This window comes from Tachypleus tridentatus, chromosome 10 (assembly GCF_004210375.1).
Source record: "Tachypleus tridentatus isolate NWPU-2018 chromosome 10, ASM421037v1, whole genome shotgun sequence".
In the NCBI taxonomy this organism is placed as follows: domain Eukaryota; kingdom Metazoa; phylum Arthropoda; class Merostomata; order Xiphosura; family Limulidae; genus Tachypleus; species Tachypleus tridentatus.
The window spans coordinates 31299283-31320408 of NC_134834.1; the positions used below are offsets into that span (position 1 = coordinate 31299283).

Genomic DNA, 21126 nt, shown 5'->3' on the forward strand with positions numbered 1-21126 from the left:
TGAGCAAAAACCTATTAGAGACCTTGTGAAATACCTCACCTCAACAATGTGCATTATTGGCCATACAGTGTAGATATGAGATATAGGAAGCATACCTGGACAGGTAATGCTCACCATGAGTGGAATCCAAGTCCTAAATGGGACATGCCTATGGAAAGAAAAAAATATATAGGAAAGATAACTCATACAGTCATAGCTGCATCAAGGTTTGAAGGATGGCAACAATTAGAAGGCAGTATCCCAACAAGGAAGGAACAGCTACCTAATAAAAATTGTTGGAGAAAAATTAAGAATTAATAGTTTCCTCCAATGGATGTCAGAGAAAAGACTCCAGGACAAAAGGTAAGTTGCCCACTCACAAAGTCCACATGTTAATCCAAGGAAACTGGAAAGTCTCCAATAGAAAAAGGAGCTATTCAGAAGACATGAAGATAATGGGAAGGTAGACAACCTTCTGAAAAGAAAGCATCCTTTCCAACAGTAACAAAATCATGTGTGAAGGGATAGCACCAATGATAAATAAGGAGGGGAAGTGTATCCCAAAAAAACCCTTAGGGGATTGGCAGAGTGCCTCAGAAAGAACATGAGTGTGGGATAAATATTGTAGGTAAGCTGTAAAACTAAGACAAATGAAGTGAAATTGACATTTGAAAAATGGACAGTATTATAATGAACATACACACACACACATTTGTTCCCGACTATTTTACAAAACATTCATATTTTTGTGGTTTAATTTTGCAAATCTATATAACAAAATCTTGATTTTAATAACAAATCATTAATTTCTATTATTATCCATCAAAAATTTGGAGTTTTTGACAGTATTTGATTTTGGTAATTGGTCCAGTCACAGAACTAATAGTGTTTAATAGTTATTAAACACATAGAAAACTAATCTGTAATAACCTAAAGTTTTTTTTAAACTGTTACATTACATTAAAAAATTTCACTTCTTCAATATTAAAGCAATTCATCACAAAGAGTTTATATTTTTTATTGCAAAAATGTAAACAAAAATGTTCTTTCAATTTTGTACAAAGCTACTCAAGGGCTATTTGTGCTAGCTATCCTTAATTCTGAAATGATAGACTAAAGGTAAGTCAGCTAATCACCCATTGACAACTCTTGGGCTACTCTTTACTAACGAACAGTAAGATTAACTGTCACATTATAATATTACCATGGTTAAAAGATTAAGCAAGCACAGTGACAAATTTCAATCCCACAACCTGCAGCTTGTGAAATAAACATCCTAACCACCAGGCTCTGCCAGGCTCTAAACCAAATATACAAATGTGAATATATTTTTATTTACTGTTGTTGATTATATTATAAAGTTATGACATTTTAACATTTCACACAAGTACAGATAAGGAATTTTACACACACCAACACTATTGCACACGTTTTTTCTAAATTAGTTTCTTATCTAAGCTGTTGCAAGCTTTTTCAAAAGCATGTGTTGAAGACTGGAACAGTAAGCTTGTGTTGCAAGAGTATCCTAATGCATCTAATTAAAAAATAAACTACAGATGACTTGAGCAAAACAAATTGTTATTCTGTTTCTATGCAAGTGGGTTAAGATTCATAGCCATTTTAATACAAAATATTTGAGTAATTAAACTAATTGTCATAATAATAAATAAACAGTTAAGAGAACAGAATAACACTTAACAGCTCAATTAAAAATAAATACAAACTTTCAACTATAGCAAAAAACTTACAAAGAATATTATTATAAGTCTGGTTATATTATCAATATTGTTGTTTAATTAAACACACCTTAGGATGAGGAAAAGGGTAAAATTACACCAGTATTCCTTTTCTAACATTAAAGTGATTGGTAAGTGTATGTTGCATTTCATACTTATTTCCACCATAATATTTATTTTACTTAGTTTTAAAATAAAAATGACTAATGTGATGAATAATATTTATTTACATAAATATTCAGGACTGTACTTAATCCATTGTCAGCATGTTCTACAGAATATGTTGGGGGAACAATTTCTCTTGCATGCTGTACACTTGGCATTTAAGTAACTTTTGTTAAAGCAGTGCAACTACTAAATGAACCTTCCTGTGCTTCATTATAATGGTCTGATAAAATGTACCTAAAGAGCTATTATGTATAACCTATCAGTAGCGCATGTTTCTTAACAGAACAACTTCATTTAAATAATGGCCATTATGCAACTTGAAAAGTTAATTTCCATAAGAGTGAAACTTAATACATTAAACATTTAAATAATATCAAATGGTTTCTGTTAACAAAAGAAAAGAAAAACAAACTACTTGAATGCCATCTGATGAAACTTCAAGTGTTCAGAACTATCTTTGATTTCCTGTCTAATGAATCAATGCTCAATACAGCCTTAGTTTTTTTTCTTCTTATCCATTTCCTTTTAATTTAATAGTTTTAATGCTGTACCTTGTACCCACTGGAGCAGTAATTCTTTCATCAAAAGCAATAAATCATAGCAAGATCCCACAATGAACATTAAAACACATCCATACTTTATTTTACATTAATAGTTTTATTACTGTACTATTTCATCAATGGAGTAGTAATTCTTGTGTTAAAAGCAATAAATTACAACAAAAGCACATTAGCTGTTTACCACAAAGCTAATGCAAACACTCCATAATTGCTAAGTGTAATGTTTCACACAGCATTAAAGCTTATGAAATTTAAGACATTATATGTTACGAACTTTTTGTTAAGTGAAGCTATGAAGTTTATGTTTTCTATTTTTACTAAAATACACATAAACATGAAAGTATTTGTAGCACTTACTATGTAAAAGATTTTTGCAGCTGACCAAACAAATGTAAAGAAACTTTTCTGTGAGTTTTATTGATTGCTTGGTTGGTTGGTTTGGCATTTTATGGCACAAAGCAAATAGGCTATCGGCACCAAACATCCGTTAAAAAGTTAAAATTAAAGCAAAAAATTATTAAAATCTGTAAAAAGGAATCAAGATAAAATAAAATTTAATTTTTCAATTCACAGCTCCCACCTCTGCTAGTCAACTAAATTTTGAAAGTCTCTAAATGGTATTAACAGATTAAAGGAAATGGTGCTTACAGACTTTTTCATCTTAAATTTAATGTTAGATACTGTCTGTTCTATTAGGCAACAATTAATTTCTGTACATTTTTTTTAATTATTCTTTGCATAACATTTCCTTAACCTGCTGTGTTGTATTGAGAATACTTATAACTTTCTACTGGACATCAGTACATCTTAATGTAACAATACATAAACCAGAAAGAAATATTTAACTTTTACAATAAATACAAACAAATGGCTATTCAAACAAACTAAAAAATATATAAAAACTTACATTTCTGGTAACTGGGTCACTCTGATTTCCATCACTAGCTGTTTCTGGTGTAGTGCCATTGTCTCTATCACTCAAAAATACAAACTCTTCAGTTTCTACTTCCTGGCTCACTGGTGGCGGTGAAACTTGTAACCAAGATGCATTATTCTCGCTAGCACTGTCCTGGAAGGTCTTTACATAAAGCTGTAGTTTATTTCCAGTTTTTGTTAAAACCTAGTACCATAAAGAATCATTTGTGACACATATGGCAGGAATGATCTAAATATTAAAAGATGAAGTAGAAATTTCATATACAACGAGCTTTAAAGAGCATTATGTTTTTAACACCTTGTTGAGTATGTAAGCGTGCTATAATGTTGGTGTGCATAAAATTCCCTATCTGTACTTGTGTGAAATGTTAAAATGTAGTAATAACTTTATAATATAATCAACAACAGTAAATAGAGAGAAATTCATATTTGTATATTTGCTTTAGGGCCTAGCATGAACTGGTGGTTAGAGTGCTTGATTCACAACCTGCAGGTTATGTGATTGAAATCTGTCACTGAGCATATTTAACAATAGAGTACATTACAGGAAACTAAACAGAATGGAATAGCAGATCAGGTTTAGACCCTGAGCTGTAGAATACCTGTAATGTATAATTAATACATGAAACTGTCAATAGATGGTGAAAGTAACAAAATCCATTCCTGTCTGTACCTAACAATTCCTTGGGTAAAAAACCATGGTTGTAATAAATGAATCATTTGTGAAATGTACAACTGCCTTTGTTTTCTCTGTTCTGTAACTACATGTGCGTGCGTCTGTGCATGATGAAGTTATCCTTGTTATTAAAAACAGAAAAATTTTGTTTTTTCCCCTACTTTATCTTACCTAGCTCAAATATGTTTATATATATTCTGATACTTAATACAATAAACTGCATCTTATGTATAATATATTGTTAGCAGGTTATTTTGGATTACTTGGTACAAATAAGTTCAAGTCCAGCTCATATAATGGTAATGAATACAATTATTTTTCCAATAAAAGTTTGTTACAACCAAGCTCACTTATAGGCCTAATTCCAATAATAACTTTTCAACATAAACTCTGCAACTAACATAAGTTCAGTTCTGCATTTGAATAGAAATTCCCGAAATTAATGGTACATAACTTACAATTTCTTTGCAAAGCTAACGGACTGATAAGTACACACATTAACTCAGAGTAATTGAAATGCAGAACAGATGTTCTAACTTTTACTTCTTACACTGAAATGAGCTCTTGTTTATACTCAATGACTCCTCATTCATAGGTTACTTAATAATCATTTCCCTTTACTTGTATTTACATTATACTCGCCTTCTGTTCACTACACAAATTTTCCAGATCATAACATTTATACTCTAGCGAACATCAAAATAAAATATTGAAAATAAAGTTTCCAAAAAATTTAGCAGTTACACTTTAAGAAATAGATCTTTGATAGTTGAAGCACACTTCACTCAAAAATTACAACACTAACTCTTTATGTTCACAAAACTTAACAACTTGAAAATAAGTTTACAAGTAGCAGCTACAGACAAAACAGGTAAAAGTAACAGCCAAATATGCATTAAAAAATGTAAAACTTAAGCACAACACAAGAACTACATCCCAGTGAAATGAAGCACATTAAAAAAGTATTTTTGTTTTATTTAGTAAGCTATTCTAGACAAATGCTTTATTCACTTATGGACAGGGTGCTAATTAAAATAAAAAAGTACAACAGTGAATATATATTTTATGTGCCACTTATCTAAGCAGACATTGAAATTATTTTGTCAAGTGAGTGTTCATAGAATTTAACAACTGTTATATTGAAACAAATTATCTGTTTAGAACATTTTTTTACTAAATAAATTTAACAAAGAGAATTATTCATTTTACAAAGCTTAAGACTAAATTTTAACATGCTTTTAATCACACTAATTATTTGAAGATATAGCAGAACATAAGAATATCCCTAACAAATATGCCAGCATCATCATTTAAAAATTTACTTAACAGAAATCTTTAACTCATGTCTTCTTACTAATCTTTTGCCTGCAGCTATAAATAGCACAATTTTTAATCACATTAATTATTTACAGTCACAGCAGAATACAACAGTAGTCATAACAAAATTAACAAAGGAAATAGCAGCTAAGAGTCTACTTAAAAATTAATTCATGCATTCATTCTGGTCTTCTGTTTTCAGCTATAAAATTGCACAATATAAAATTCCAGATTGCTTAAGGTTTTTCTTAATTAAATATATGGTAGTAAAAGGAACTAAGAATGAAATGAAACTTGAAATGAAGAAAAACAAAACTTATTACGACTTTTCCAAAACTAAAAAAAAATATTAATTTCAAAAACTACAGCATTAAAATTTTCAGAAATTTTTTTATCCTTCTACATAAGAATAAGATTCAGTAACTTTGTACCACTTATTAGTGAAACATGAGTTAATATGAAAATATTACTGCTACAAATCATCACAAATTTTTTAACTTACTCTCAATGCTTCATGGAATTCAATGTCACTATCTATAAGTACCTGCAAACATAAACATATACAACAATGCTAATTCAAATATAACTAAATTTTACTTTTAAATATGTATAAAAAAATGTCCTCTTTATATTCAAATTATTTCAAGAAAAACAAGTAAGAAAAAAAATTTATGTCATAGGGTAGCTCTCCATGATGCACATTTACATGATTGTCACATGGGTGTTTAAAAAATGCAAAAAGGTGAGAAATTTATTTACAAAAGTTATGTTGAAAGCTGAAATTCAGAATTAAAGAACATAAAATGTACTGGACAAAACACGAATGAATGCATCAGGTTTAACAAAACGTGGTAAATAAATCTCGTGTTGCAGACAGAAAAAATATTAAATTGATAAATCATTCAGTTTAAGTAGAAACTAAGTAACAGAGAATCAGTTGAAATTGAAAAAAAATAAAAACAGTATTTTGAATAAATATTATGATCCAAGAATCGAAAAAATAAAACAGTTGGAATCTGTTCTATAAGACTTCCAGGGAGGGTTGAATGGAGTTGTGTTCATGGTCAAAATGGTACTGAGGGCTTGACAGAAGTTGAAATTATGTGTGTATCTGATTTTAAATCTTACTTGAGATGTCAAGGCAGTGTTGACAAAACAAGTAGTCCTTACACATTTGTTACCTGTGTTTCGTCAAATTAATTTCATTGTGAAACAATTCAACATTATATATATTTGTTTCTGATCTTTTATGTTTATCTTGTTTGCCAGTTACTTAAAAAATAAGTTAAGGAGCAGGTGCTGTGCAACTCAGAACAATCCACTACACCTTTTTCACATATATTATTAAGAGTATGATGTTATACACACATGCACGTACAGTATCTTTGATTCTCTTCATAATGTAGTTTTTGAAGGTCATTCAATTAATTTCAACATTCATTGGTTTTAAATTAACAAACATTGCTATATAAAATATAGAAACCTACATTACACTAATTTCCTTAATAAAAAAGCATAAAACAAGTTTCCAACATGTGGTTGAAAACAATTTTCCAAGCCTTTTTCAGTCATATTTCATGACACATTAATGCCTTGCAGCACCCCTTATATTACCTCATCCTTATAGATTTTCAGTTTATCTAATTAAGCACATTGTAATTTAGTTTTTCAACCAAATAATTAATTATTATTAAATCAGATAATGTATTTCATGAAGTCACAGTTTTACTATGAATTTTATGTTTTTCTGCATTTTCCATGGCTTTTTCAAGCCTGGAAATTAACTTTGAAATCTCTCAGGTTTTGCAGGAATATTGATAAGATGTTTACTGGATAAAGTTCTCTATCACTGAACAAGCTAGTCCAATTACAGTTAGTACTGTTTAAAAGTGCAGTTCTCACTGATTGTGGTATAGGATTTGTTACATAAAATGAACTATATGCTTAACATAAGGATATATCTTTAAATGATTTTGTCTTCATTATGGAAACAATTTTTTTCTAACCTGGTAAAATACACCAAACAACGAGTAATAATGTACATTTTACACAAATAAAAACTGAGGAAAGTGTATTAAGTAATTCATGTTAATATTTTTTACCTCATCCATTTCATCATCAATATAAGAGAATACAGCAGCAACACAGTTTTCTAATCCACATTTTGACATGATCTGAAAAGACAAATAATTTGAATATAAAAACTATTATATATGTGCATTAAGCAACACATACATAAGAGAATCTTGTTATGGATTGTTCACTTCTTTGCTGAATTTCACATAAAGCTACATAAGGGCTATCTGTACTATACTAAAAGGGAGATAACTAATTAACACCACCCACCACCAACTTTTGGTCTGCTCTAAATGAATAATGAGTTTGACTATTATTTTTATATTGTAGTCATAGTTACAAAGTGTTGATAACAGTTTATTTGTTTGTTTTGAATTTTGCATAGAGCTACATGATGGATACCTGCGCTAGCTGTCCCTAACTTAGCAGTGTAAGACTAGAGGGAAGGCAGCTAGTCATCACCACCCAATGCCAACTCTTGGCTACTCTTTTACCAATGAATAGTGGGATTGACCAACACATTATAATGCCCACAGAGCTGAAAGGATAAGTATATTTGGTGTGACAGGGATTTGAACCTCTTCCCATCTGTTTATTTTTTAATTTTATTGTTTTATTACCACTTTGTTCCAGAGAAGCTGGTTACCACTCCATGAAAAGAAAAATGATAGAAGTCCATGTTTATTCCACCCCCTCACTCATACACACACAAATCACAAGCCTAAGCAACTTCACATTCCTAAGCTCATGCAACTCTGTTTCATTTAAATTACAATAATAATGAATTACATACCTAAAATGAAACAAATGAACTATCTATGAAACAGCTGTGATAACATACTAAATGAATTTCACCGTTTTGTATTTTCAAAATATATGCCTTCACCTAATATTGCTGAGATAAATGTATATTAATTATACAAAAGAATGTCTCAATGGAACACAATGTTCAGAATTTAATAATTTTAGCATGCAAAAAAATTAATTAATGTATCTTAAAACAGTAAGCAATGTTAATTATTTAAATATATTTGAGCATATATGTCATCTTTGCTTATTATTAAAAGATATAACACTCAATGATAAACAATTTTCCATGCTACTATTTCTACAAGTTTCATCGCATTCCATTCAAACTTGTCACATGTTAAGAAATATGGAACTTCACTTTAAACCACTAGCATGTGCTTATAAGATTTCACAAGTGACCAGAACATTTTTTAGGTAATTAGTTTTAATTTTTTGAATAGATTTAAATTCAATAAAACTATCAAACACATTTAGCAAGTCACCAACAATATTCCATAAATTTACATCATATAATCACAAAATTAACTAATTTACAGTTAAACAACAAACAAAACAAATAAAAGAATGCATTATGCTCAAAAGCCAATACTTTAAAATGCCCAATGATCCACAGAGTGAGGAACAAAATGAATTAACAAACAGGTATAAAGTATTAAAGTTTTCAATGTACTTTACAATTTTTTTACCAGTGTTTTATGATAAAGCATAAAATAGTCATCTAGTCATATGAAACAAGCAAAACTACAGCAAAATCCATAGACTTTTTTGTTGTTTGATCAATCTGACAAAACTATTTGTCCTAGACAACATGACGATAGTCAATGTGAGCTTTGCTCTATCATTCCAAAATAAACAAAATCAATAAGTGTTTAGCTTCAACATTATAAGCATTATAAGTCTTCAAAGCAAACCTTTTCTGTGCCATATTTAGCAATTCAATATCCCTCTAAAAATACAGAACATAAACAACATATTTAAGAAGAAAAAAAAGTCCTAACAATATTTTAAACAAAGAAGTTCAACTGCAGACTGTTAGGAAATACAACTGATGAAATATATCATGAATAACAAAGAAATACTCCTGCCAACTACCAACATGTGTTTAAGTAACAAAACTCAATGTAAAATATTTTTACACATTTCCAAACTTGAGATCAGTAAATATAACTGAAAAATTATTTCTCAGATGTAACCTTGCTTTTCCAAAAAAAACATAAATTCAGTTACAATGTATCTTTACGTATAAGATAAATTTACTGAATGTACTCACTTGATAGTTTTAGGGAGTGTATTAATATTGAAATTGAACAACAATCTGACTTTAATCTTGAAATTAATAACCTTATGGCAGAATCATGGCATTTTTTTACTTTATCAATAAGCCAATAAGGATAAGCAACTATAAAAGAAAAAGGTTACACTTGCTCATTATTATCATTTCTAGTAACCCTACTTTGAACTCTTTACAACAATTAACTGTCCATCCTAAGGTAAGAAGCCAAAACTAAACACAATATTCCAAATGCAGCCTAACTAACCACAGGTACCCTTGCCCCTAGTGATAGCACATTACTTAGATGGCTTACGAGACTGATGAACCAGTACACTAAAATTTTCCTTCTATAAACACTTTTACAGTATTATGGCAACCCATCTGCCATTTATTTGTCTAACCCACTAAATGATCTAAATCCTTTTGTAAAGCAACAGCATTCTCAAAGCCAGCAACACCCAAACCTTTAATGTCATCAGCAAATTTAAACTATCATCCATTCTTTCATTATGCCATTGATATAAGTAAAAAAGAACAAAGGTCCTAACATTTTCAGACAACCTTTTTTCATACATTCTTTTTGATGTCCTAACTTCCCATTTGACCAACTTTCTTTATTCTAAATCTACCATCACACTAGTTAATTTAAATTTCTAATGCTTTTAATTTTACTTATTACACTCTTTGTGAACCAACCTGTTTTCACTTGCAGTCACCATTTTCGTTTTATAAGAAATGTTTATTTTAAATATTTAAAAATTTATCTTTAAAAGTTTTCCACCTTTGATCAGCCTCTCCATATAACCCAGCTGCCCAATTTACAAAAAATAATTCTTGTTGAATCCCTTTAAAATTTGCTTTTTTGAAATTTGTAACAAAAATATTATTCCTGATCTCCATATGCAGCACAATATCAAGCCTAATACAGCAATGATCATTTACACCCATTTGTTCCCAATTTCCATGTCCCAACCATTAGAGTTATATTAAAATAAATCTAAAACTGCATTTTTTCTAGTAGATACCTTGACCATTTTGAATAGTTTCCAACAACCTTTCACCCTCATGTTTTAACTTTAGCATTTCCCAATCTATACTCCTGAAATTAAAATCACCCAATTATTATGACCTCATAACAGCTGAAATCTTAATCTTATATGTAAAAAACTGCTGGTATGGGTAGAATATGTGGGGTATTAAATATACCCCACGATTTAAAAAATCATTAAACCATGTATTGCTGCATACCATACATTCCCGACATCTGCAGAAAAATAACGAACATTTGGCAAAAACTGGCAACAAAATATAACATTCCAGTTAATACCAAATTTATTCAAAAACCAGGCACAAAACTGAGGTCTATACTATGTAAAAACTACACTGACAAACACCACACCAACATTATTTATAAAATACAATGTGATAACTGCCACAACTTCTATATTAGAGAAACAAACAGAAAAATGGAAACCAGATTTTAAAGAACATAAAAAGTCACCTTCACCCATTTTTGAACACTGCAAATCAAATAAACACAACATAACCATAGAAAGCACCCAAATACTAAATAAAGAAACAAACATAAACAAACGCAAAATTAAAGAAGCCTTACTTATGCAACAACTCAAGCCAAAAATAAACCAATACAAAGGAACACCTTTATACCTATATTAATAAATATATCCAACATCTAAACACGCCCTCTACATACCTACACTCAATTACACAACTGCCTTTATACGTGGTCAGCTATCAGTCAGTTACCTCTTTCTTTCTTTGTAAACATGATGATGAAAGAAGAAGGTCAAAATGTTGTTCGCTCCTCTACATAGTACTTTCTCTATCCATACCAGCCATTTTTACATACATAATTTTCTCTACAAGTGGATTTTCTTGTCATCAAGGATTATGATATCTTAATCTCTTTGTAAAACATCTTACTAATTTCAACAATATCATCTGGTCCATAACAAATTCCCAATAAAAGTCTTTTCCCTTTATATCTACTAATAGAAACCCAAATTGATTCAATATCCCTGCTATTATCTTCCATACCTTCAACTTCAACAGGATGTAGCTCACATTTTATATATAAAATGACTCATCTCCCTCTCTATCTTTATTAAATAACCTATAACTCTTATTCAAAGAAATATGTCATCAAAATTGTCTACATTTAAGTATGTTTTAGTTATTACCATTATGCCAAAATTCTCCATTCATGCCAGTTCCCTAAAGTCATACGTTTTGTTTCTTATATTTCTAGTGTTACAATAGTAACAATTAAGCCTATCCTTGGAACTACTACTACTCTCTCATTTCTACTGCTAAACTTTCTTGTACATCAATCTTTTTTCCTCCTGGCTCTCACCACTGTTTAGCTCTAGTTTAAAACTTCTCTTGCAGCTGAGTTAATAGCCCTTGCAAACAAGCAGACCTGACCCTATTTATAATGCAAATCATCCATTCTGAAAAGATTCTTCTCCAATTGTGCTTATCCCACAAATCCAACCAACCAATGTGCTCATCTTTACAGGAGTTACGTTTAGCATCAACCCCTAGTGATCTACTTATAATTTCATTCTCAGTAATATCCCCAACACAATTAATTTATGACTTTTTCTTAAAATTCCTTTATCAACCCCTTGTACTAATTAACTATCTCCTCTAACCTATCTTTCCTTACATCATTAACCCCTACAGGCAAAACAATAACTGCATCTCTGCTAGCTCCCTTTACTATATCTCTTGCTCTGTCAGTTATATCCTCCATCTGTGCCCCTGAGTAGCACAATCTAATTACATGTAACTACAACCTTCTTATGTTTATCATCACCTCCTCCAACTTTTGTTTTCCTTCCCTAATTTAAAATAACTCACCCAAAAATAGAAACCACTAGAATAATACGATTCTTAAGAACCAGCAAAATGAGTAGCGATAAAACATGTGCAATTAACTTGTATTCCCCTGGAAGTCTGGCAACAAAAATAATTAACTAATAAATGTGATCTTAAACTTTAAATAAAAACCTTACTTCTTCTTTAACTAATTTCCAGGATGTTTCCAGTCGGGAAAATGCCAGCTCCAATATGGTAACTACTGGCTCCTCCTGGGAAGTACTTAACACTAATTTCCACCTCCTGAGCCTTGTCATTTTGTCTCTCACTCAAGTGACTTCCGTTACCTTGGTCAGTGCAATCTGTTGATATTTTCATTCTCTCCAGTGTAACAGAACAGAAATGTGTAAATCTTCAGTGAATCTACAACAAAAGAAACAATAACTACAAATATTTAACTTCAATTAACAAAACTATATTAATTACCACCAGAAATTAGAAAAGAAACCATTAAGTGTTTATCCAGAAAAAAGGGTCTTTCTTTCAGTAAATATAATTTAATTCACCTAATAATAAAATGAAGCATTTTGATATCAAGATATATACATTAAATAATAATAAAATGTATTTAAGTTAGCTTCATTATTTTACTAAATAAAACAAAAAACTTTGATTCACCCTTTTACTCCATTGTAGTGATTAATTTAAACCAAGCATAAATTACTTCTTTCGAAGGAAAATAGTTTTACAAACACACAAACCAACTACTGTAATAGTAATCACTGTAGCTCAGATTTTCTTAACGACAGTTAAAGAATATATATTAAATTCACTAAACTTTATATAGTGTGGAAGATTTGATTTTGAAACTGTTTTCACCCCTTTCACAATGTGACCATAAAAAACATGGGTCCATCACTTGGAAACTTTAAAAGATAGGAAATAAGCATAAAAACTTCAAGAAAACCCATATATGTGTATACATATTAACATATTTCATTTATTGTTATGTACTTAAATTATTCTCAAAATAACACATCTAGAAGTTACTAATATTTATATTGTTCTTGTATTCATAGAAATTCAAGGCCTAGTCATGTTATTTTCAATAATATTTAAATATGTTTTAACAATAGGCAAGGTGTTACTATGTATACAGAACCACTTCAAACTTTTTCTGCTTTCACTTTCAGAGTTCTGGATAATTTATAGCAAAACTACCAGCTTTTAGTGCTATTATGCAAAACAATGATAGTTTCAATAACCTATTTTTAAATTCTTTCTCATAACTGTTATAAGCAAGACATCTGTAAGTATAATGTTCGAAATAAAATGTGATACTTTCTGTTAGCATTAATGTACTACAATCCATACCACACATAACATAAACGAAGTACAGCAGTCAAGCACCACTTGTTTAATCAAGACTTTTCCCATATACGATTACAAAGTAAATCTTTATCTCTAAAAACATAGGATTCTCCCTAGAATTCTAATTATTTCAAAGTTAATTTTAAAAACTGAAAACATCGAAAAGGACACTAAAACAGAGGTATTCTTTTTCTAGATTCCTCCTGCAATCTCAATCCTTCTCCATTAGGTTTCCTGCAAATTTGTGGTTATTAGTAGATAATACAATTATCATTTTAAATTACTATTTTAGACATACTTGTATGGAACAAAACAGGTGGTACAACACTATACTAAACTCAAAAATAAAAACCAGCCCCTTCCATTCAAATATTTACAAAGCCTTCCCTTAACTTTGCTTCATCTTTCACATCCCAAGCCTGAGGCAACCCATTTCAATGATTAACCACCCTGTTAGAAAAAATACAGCTATCTTCGCTGAAGATGATTCCTCATCTGATAAAAACTTGTATTTGTATCCCCTCACCTTATCATTCTCACCATTAGTTAAAAAAAAAGCACCAACATCATTTCCCTTATCATTCTTAAATACCTCAATCTAAACCCCTTCAATTCTTTTTTTCAAAAATACTTTTAAACATTTTAACCTACTGTCTTACAAAAACCTCTTCATCCCAGTGGTACTTCTCTGAACCCTCTCACAATTCAACATCCTTACTAAATTAAAGAGTCTAAGACTGAACACATTTTTCATGACTAAATGGGGTCTAAGGACATATCCCCCCCACAAAAGTCTAATAATTTAATGCTCTGAGATTGAATCTTGAGCAAATACTGCATAAATTGATGATACATGTACTGAATTAAAAAATATATCTTTTTCATATGTAAACTGTAACTATATATGCTATGAAAATGGGTTCTGATCAGGCCATGACCTAACTGGCCTTAACACATTCTATAGGCCTCTGCCTGAAATTGTATGTACCATAATTACCACTTCATTGACACTATGACATTAACGGTGTTAAGCCTATAATACACAGCAGGTTATATAACACGATTTATAAAAAAAAGTTTCATGAACTACAAAGTGGTATTAATAAAATTAGTACAAAACTACAAAAGTATAAGACTAAAGTAACGTTCACTGACTACGGTACAAACAAATTCAACATAATAATGGCAATTACAATAAAACGTTATTGTGATATTGAACTGGTAATTGTTAATTAAATATTAAGTGGAATAACTCTCAACAACCCATTTATAATTCAAACAAACCTTCCACGTTCAACTTAACATTTCATCATTTAGTTATATTTATTTGACTTTCACAATAGACGACTAACTCAAGAGGTCACAGTAGATGTGTGTAAACCTACTACTGTAATTTAGTTTCAATTATGCTTTCTTCATATCTTTAGTGTATAAAGCTGCATATATCAAACTACATTAAAATGTATCATTGCAATATTTTTATTAACAAAATAACATTAGAGACGTAAACTTCACACATTTATAAAATTAGTTTAAACTTGTGTTTATAAACGTACCTGCGCATTAATACCATAGTAGCTCAAAGATTATTTCTTGACGTCCGTGATGTCATCAAGAAATGGGATAATAGCCACAATTCTAAATAGATGGCAGGTAAGTAACATAATATTTATTAAAAGAGGAAGAGACGAATTTTTAAATGCTTCATCCCAATTATTTTTAGTTAACTACGTGTAAGGCATACAGACTTCTGAAAAATTACGTTCTTGAAAAATGAAACAACTATTTTTGAGCAGGTTTCAGGTTTGGTATGAATTTTGCCCAAAGCTACACGCGGGCTATCTGTGCCAGCCGTCCCTAATTTAGCAGTGTAAAACAAGAGGAAAGGCAACTAGTCATCACTATTCACCGCCAACTCTTGGGCTACTCTTTTACCAACGAATAGTGGGATTGACCGTAACATTTTATTATAATTCTCCCACGGCTGAAAGGTCGAGCATGTTTGGTATGATGAGGATACGAACCCGCAACCCTCAGATTACGAATCGAGTGCCTTAACCACCTGGCCATGCCAAATCAATGAAATAATAAACAAAGTACAAATTAACATTTAATTTGGGTGGCCAATACAGCTAACTGACTGTGATGGCGAAATACCACAGGAGGTACACCAGACTCAGTTCAAAAAAAAAATTTTTTTCATAGTTAATTGGAGGATATTTAGCAATAAGTTGTTCATATTGCCACCTATTTAAAAGGACTAGTTTTGACAACATTAAGTAATCTACCAGCTAAAAGCCTTCACATCTATCAAGCATTGTTAACTGTCTTATCTAACATGTTTTAGTATGTCACACCAGAAACAAGTATCTAGAGCAGAGTGATAGAACAAGGAATGGAAGAAAAAAGAGACATTAACCAAACTTGTGGAAGAGTAGGAAAGGTTTGTATAATTCGCTTATCCAGATGATCCTCATGAAATGATGGATTTATTAGCACATGACCAAGTTATGAATGCCATATCATTGATGTGAGAAGTAACCTGAAGCAAAATAGATGTACATCTTTAAAAGAAATTTTACAGCTGGCAATGGAACTTGAATCTATTAAAGCTTCAGATTACCTATTAAAACAACAATGTGGAAGTGTAGGAAATGTCAGACTCTGTAGTACTTCAACATCACTTTTCACTAACAACAGTCTAGAAGAGCTGAAAGAATTAATCAGATACCTAAATTCACAGAATGGAAGAAATAAACCAGGAGAAACCAGAAACATAATCAGTGATGACGAGAAAACCCACTTGTAGAGAAAAAATATATATGTAAAAACGGCTGGTTTGGGTTGAGAATTTTTTTTATGTAAAGAAGCGAACAACGTTTGGATCTTCTTTGGTCGTCGTCAGGTTCACAAAGAAAGAAAGAGATAACTGACCGATAGCTAACCACATGTTTCAAAGGGTTTGTGTAACTGAGTGCAGGAATGTAGAAGGCGTGTTTAAATGTTTGATTATATTTATTAATATAGGTATAAAGGTGTTTCTTTGTATTGGTTTATTTTGGGCTTGAGTTGTTGTATAAGCAAGGCTTCTTTAATTTTGCGTTTGTTTATGTTTGTTTCTTTGTTTAGTGTTTGGATGTTTTCGATGCTTATGTTGTGTTCGAAAACACTGACAAACACCACACCAACATTATTTATAAAATACAATGTGATAACTGCCACGACTTCTATATTGGAGAAACAAGTAGAAAATGGAAACCAGATTCAAAGAACACAAAAAGTTACCTTCACACATTTGTGAGTTTTGTATTGTACTGTTAATATCACTCGCTCGTGAATATTTCAGTTCGATCCAAATAAAAATATCTTGCATTACTCTTTATGAAAAACATTGGGTAGAACTGTGTTTTCTCTCATATGTAGCAAGAGTCTCTCTGATATTTTTATGTTTTCCATGAAAATTCCCTTCCAACAATTAATTTAAATGCTATAATTGAAACACTCTCTTGTTAGAATTAATGAAAATAACAGGTGAACTACGTTAACAAATAACACTTCCACGTCCATTATAACCACCCGGCATGGCCAAGTGTGTTAAGACGTTCGATTCGTAATCTGATGGTGGCGGGTTCGAATCCCGGTCGCATCAAACATGCTCGCCCTTTCAGCCTTGGAGGCGGGATAATGTTATGGTCAATCCCACTATTCTTGGTAAAAGAGTAGCCCAAGTGTTGGCAGTGGGTGGTGATGACTAGCTGCCTTCCCTCTAGTCTTACACTGCTAAATTAGGGACGGCTAGCACAGATAGCCCTCGAGTAGCTTTGTGCGAAAGTCAAAAACAAAATCCATTATAATACCATATCGCAGTCTCAATCTCCAAATAATTTCCTTTGGCTCCCCACACATATAGCTTAGTGTTGTGTTCTTCATGTAATCGATTCATTTGTGTTAACTACACTAATGAATGCCTTTGTGTAACGTTCACAAACACGTATTACGAGACACGCTTATGTTTATTCATATATCCATATTACTCTCGTGCTTCAGTGATTACATTTCTCTAATGATGGTCTTATAATCTGCTGTCACATAGGAACTGCCGACCTCAATTTACTTTTTATTTCAGGCATCACGACATAAATATCTATAGAAGAATTCAGCGATCAGAGACTTTTCAAACAAAATTCTCATTAACCAGAATTAACAGTCGTGCTTTTACTACTGCAAGCCAACTTGTACACAATTTTCTCACTGCACAGTAACTGAAGAAACAAAACAGTAAAAAACATTTTGTATAATTACAAGCAAGCAGAAAACATACGATATGCCTACATATCATAAGTGCATAGACTCGGAATAAATGGAAAAAATGAAAATTTCTACATTCAGGTAAAAGAAGAAAATGGATGGTATGACTGAATACCACACTATTCTAGCTAACCTATTGAGCACTGGTATTTCAAGAAAGACGTTATCGGTAATGAATATAGTAGATATAGCATGGTTCCCTTATTATACACTCTTCACTTTTTAAAAGTTCTGATTATTAATTATATATTATTATAAATCATACATAAGATTTAATGTGCACGCTTGAGTGCATTTTTATTTCTGTGTCTCTCTTGTTCCTGTTTTTTATTCTTCGCGCGCGTGTTTGTTTTTAAAAATTTCGAATTTAAGTCGTGAATATCTCCGGAGCAGTGACTTGTGTTGGCCAAATGATTTGAAAATGTTATTTTACGTGTATCTGATTTCAAAAGCACGAAGGGAAAAATTGGGAGGAATGAGAGGAGAACAAAGTAACACTTAATTGTGCTCGCCCTTTCAGCCGTGAGGGCGTTATAACGTGACTGTCAATCCCACTATTCGTTGGTAAAAGAAAAGCCTAAGAGTTGGCGGTGAATGGTGGTGTCTAGCTGCCCTCCCCCTAGTCTTACACTGCTACATTAGGGACGAATAGCACAGATAACACTCGTGTAGCTTTGCACGAAATTCAAAAACAAACAAACGAACATTTAAGTGTTATCGTTATTATTTTTGTTGACCCTAAAATATTTTTCTTTTACTTTCCTATGTATTTTACACAACTTATTTCAATTCCAATAGACGTGCGGAAGGCTTTAAAACTTTTATATTGAGTACATGTACGTGAGACCCAGCTGGGTTTTGCCTATTCTGCTCATTCTTAATTTACCATTTCTTCAATAAATAAAGTATTGAAAAAGATGGTTAATTTGTTACTAAAGGTCAATTGGCCACATAAAACATTTTAAGCTGGTGTTAGTCTGTTAGCTCGAATTTTGCAATAATTTTTTGTTTGTTTTGGAATTTCGCACAAAGCTACTCGAGGGCTATCTGTGCTAGCCGTCCCTAATTTAGCAGTGTAAGACTAGAGGGAAGGCAGCTAGTCATCACCACCCACCGCCAACTCTTGGGCTACTCTTTTACCAACGAATTGTGGGATTGATCGTCACATTATAACGTCCCCACGGCTGGGAGGGCGAGCATGTTTGGCGCGACGCGGATGCGAAACCGCGACCCTCAGATTACGAGTCGCACGCCTTAACGCGCTTGGCCATGCCGAGCCACTTTGCAAAAATTAAAGTACTGCTCAGTGAAGAGATAAATACTTAAGTGTCTTCATGCTGTAATTTTTCTAATACATAATTTATTTACTTTTGTCCAACATTTACGTTGGTTGCATGAATTATTTGTTTGTTTATCTACGCTAGCTCTCCCTGATTTAGCAGTGTAAGACTAGAGAGAAGGCACCTAGTCATCACAACCCACCGCCAACTCTTCGGCTACCCTTTTACCAACAAACAGTGTGGTTGATCAGTGACTGAAAAGGCGAGCATGTTTGATGTGAAGGGGATTCCAACCCGCGACCCTCAGATTACGAGTCGAGTATCTTAACCATCTGGATATGCCGGGCCTTTGCATGTGTGAAATCACCACTAATAAAGTGCTTTCGAAACTATTATCAGGATTAAATTTCAACTTGTTTTGTAATAATGTGGTTACTCTTGGTTCTCAGATTAAAAAGGGAGGGAACGTTTTATAATACTCATGATGCCTTTTCATATTATTATACAACTTTGAAATTTTGTTAGGATAAGTAATGTGGTATTAAAAATGATTAAAAAGCCACATATATTAAATATATACATATTTTATTGCCAGTGACCAAAGTCCACCAAATGTAGTAATTTCTCCTATTCTTGGGTCGATGACAATCCCAAGTCATTCACTGCTATGATTTGCATGTTGGGTTATGTTGCTTTATGTACGACTAAATACTTCAGGTATTGACTATATTGCCAAGTGTACCTAGAATGATGTCGTTATTCCGAGGCCGGGATTCTTAATTCTTACTTTTAGTACAAGGTTTGTCGAATTTGAGGATTATATCAAAAAACAGGAGATAACAACAATGTTGAGTCATCAACCGATTTTCGCCATTGCCCTTAACATACATATAATGAGAAAACTATGCTTATACACTTGAAGGCCCAGCACGGCCAGGTGGTTAAGGCGTTTGACTCGTAATGCGAGGGTCGTGGGTTCGAATCCCCGTCACACCAAACATGCTCCTCCTTTCAGCCGTGGGAGCGTTATAATGTGACGGTCAATCCCACTATTCGTTGGTAAAAGAGTAGCCCAAGAGTTAGCGGTGAATGGTGATGACTAGTTGCCTTCCCTCTTGTCTTACACTGCTAAATTAGGAACGGCTAGCGCAGATAGCCCTCGTGTAGCTTTGCGCAAAATTCAAACCAATCTAAACTTGAAAAATTAGTAAAATATTTTAAATAACTTCATAAAGGGAAAGTTGTGGCATAACGTTACTAAGAATACAATGTGATGGTTAGTGCACTTATTTAACTTTTTACTAACATTGGTTTGGCTTGTTTTGAATTTTCGCGCAAAGCTACACGAGGGCTATCTGCGCTAGCCGTCCCTAATTTAGCAGTGAAAGACTAGAGGGAAAGCAGCTAGTTCTCAACACCCACCGCCAACTCTTGAGCTACTCCTTTACCAACGAATAGTGAGATTGACCGTAACATTATAACGCCCCCACGGCTGAAAGGGCGAGCAGGTTTGGTGTGACGGGGATTCGAACCCGCGACTTTCGGATTACGAGTTGAGTGCAATAACCACCTGGCCATGTCGGGCTTATTAATATTGAACCTGAAAAAATGACCCATCGTTCAATGAAAAAATTATTTTTCACTTTTACATGAGATGGTTCAGTACTCAAACATTGTATATGAAAGTATAAAATCCACCACACGTTCTGGTCATGTATTAAATTTTTTAAAACTCCTGCAGAAAGATTAAAACCAAATGCTGAACATCGTAAATATTTTAAATTCTCATTTCAAT

General features: G+C 32.1%; 1 protein-coding gene across 7 annotated transcripts in view; it reads right to left on the reverse strand.

Moving 5' to 3' along the window:
* LOC143228993 (next to BRCA1 gene 1 protein-like) overlaps positions 1–15401 on the reverse strand; it is a 59339-nt gene extending 43938 nt beyond the window's left edge. For 3 of the 7 annotated variants that reach the window (XM_076460588.1, XM_076460586.1, XM_076460584.1), the window contains exons 1-5: positions 15300–15401; positions 12570–12795; positions 7475–7546; positions 5875–5916; positions 3351–3563 (exon numbers count right to left, since the gene is read on the reverse strand). In XM_076460588.1, coding sequence (XP_076316703.1) covers positions 3351–3563; positions 5875–5916; positions 7475–7546; positions 12570–12689 — 447 coding nt within the window. In that variant the 5' untranslated portion in view covers positions 12690–12795; positions 15300–15401. Of the gene's footprint in view, positions 1–3350; positions 3564–5874; positions 5917–7474; positions 7547–12569; positions 12796–15027; positions 15125–15299 lie in introns of those variants that run through there. The other 4 variants (XM_076460587.1, XM_076460585.1, XM_076460590.1 and 1 more) reach the window with 2 other exon arrangements.
* Positions 15402–21126: the final 5725 nt, after the last annotated feature.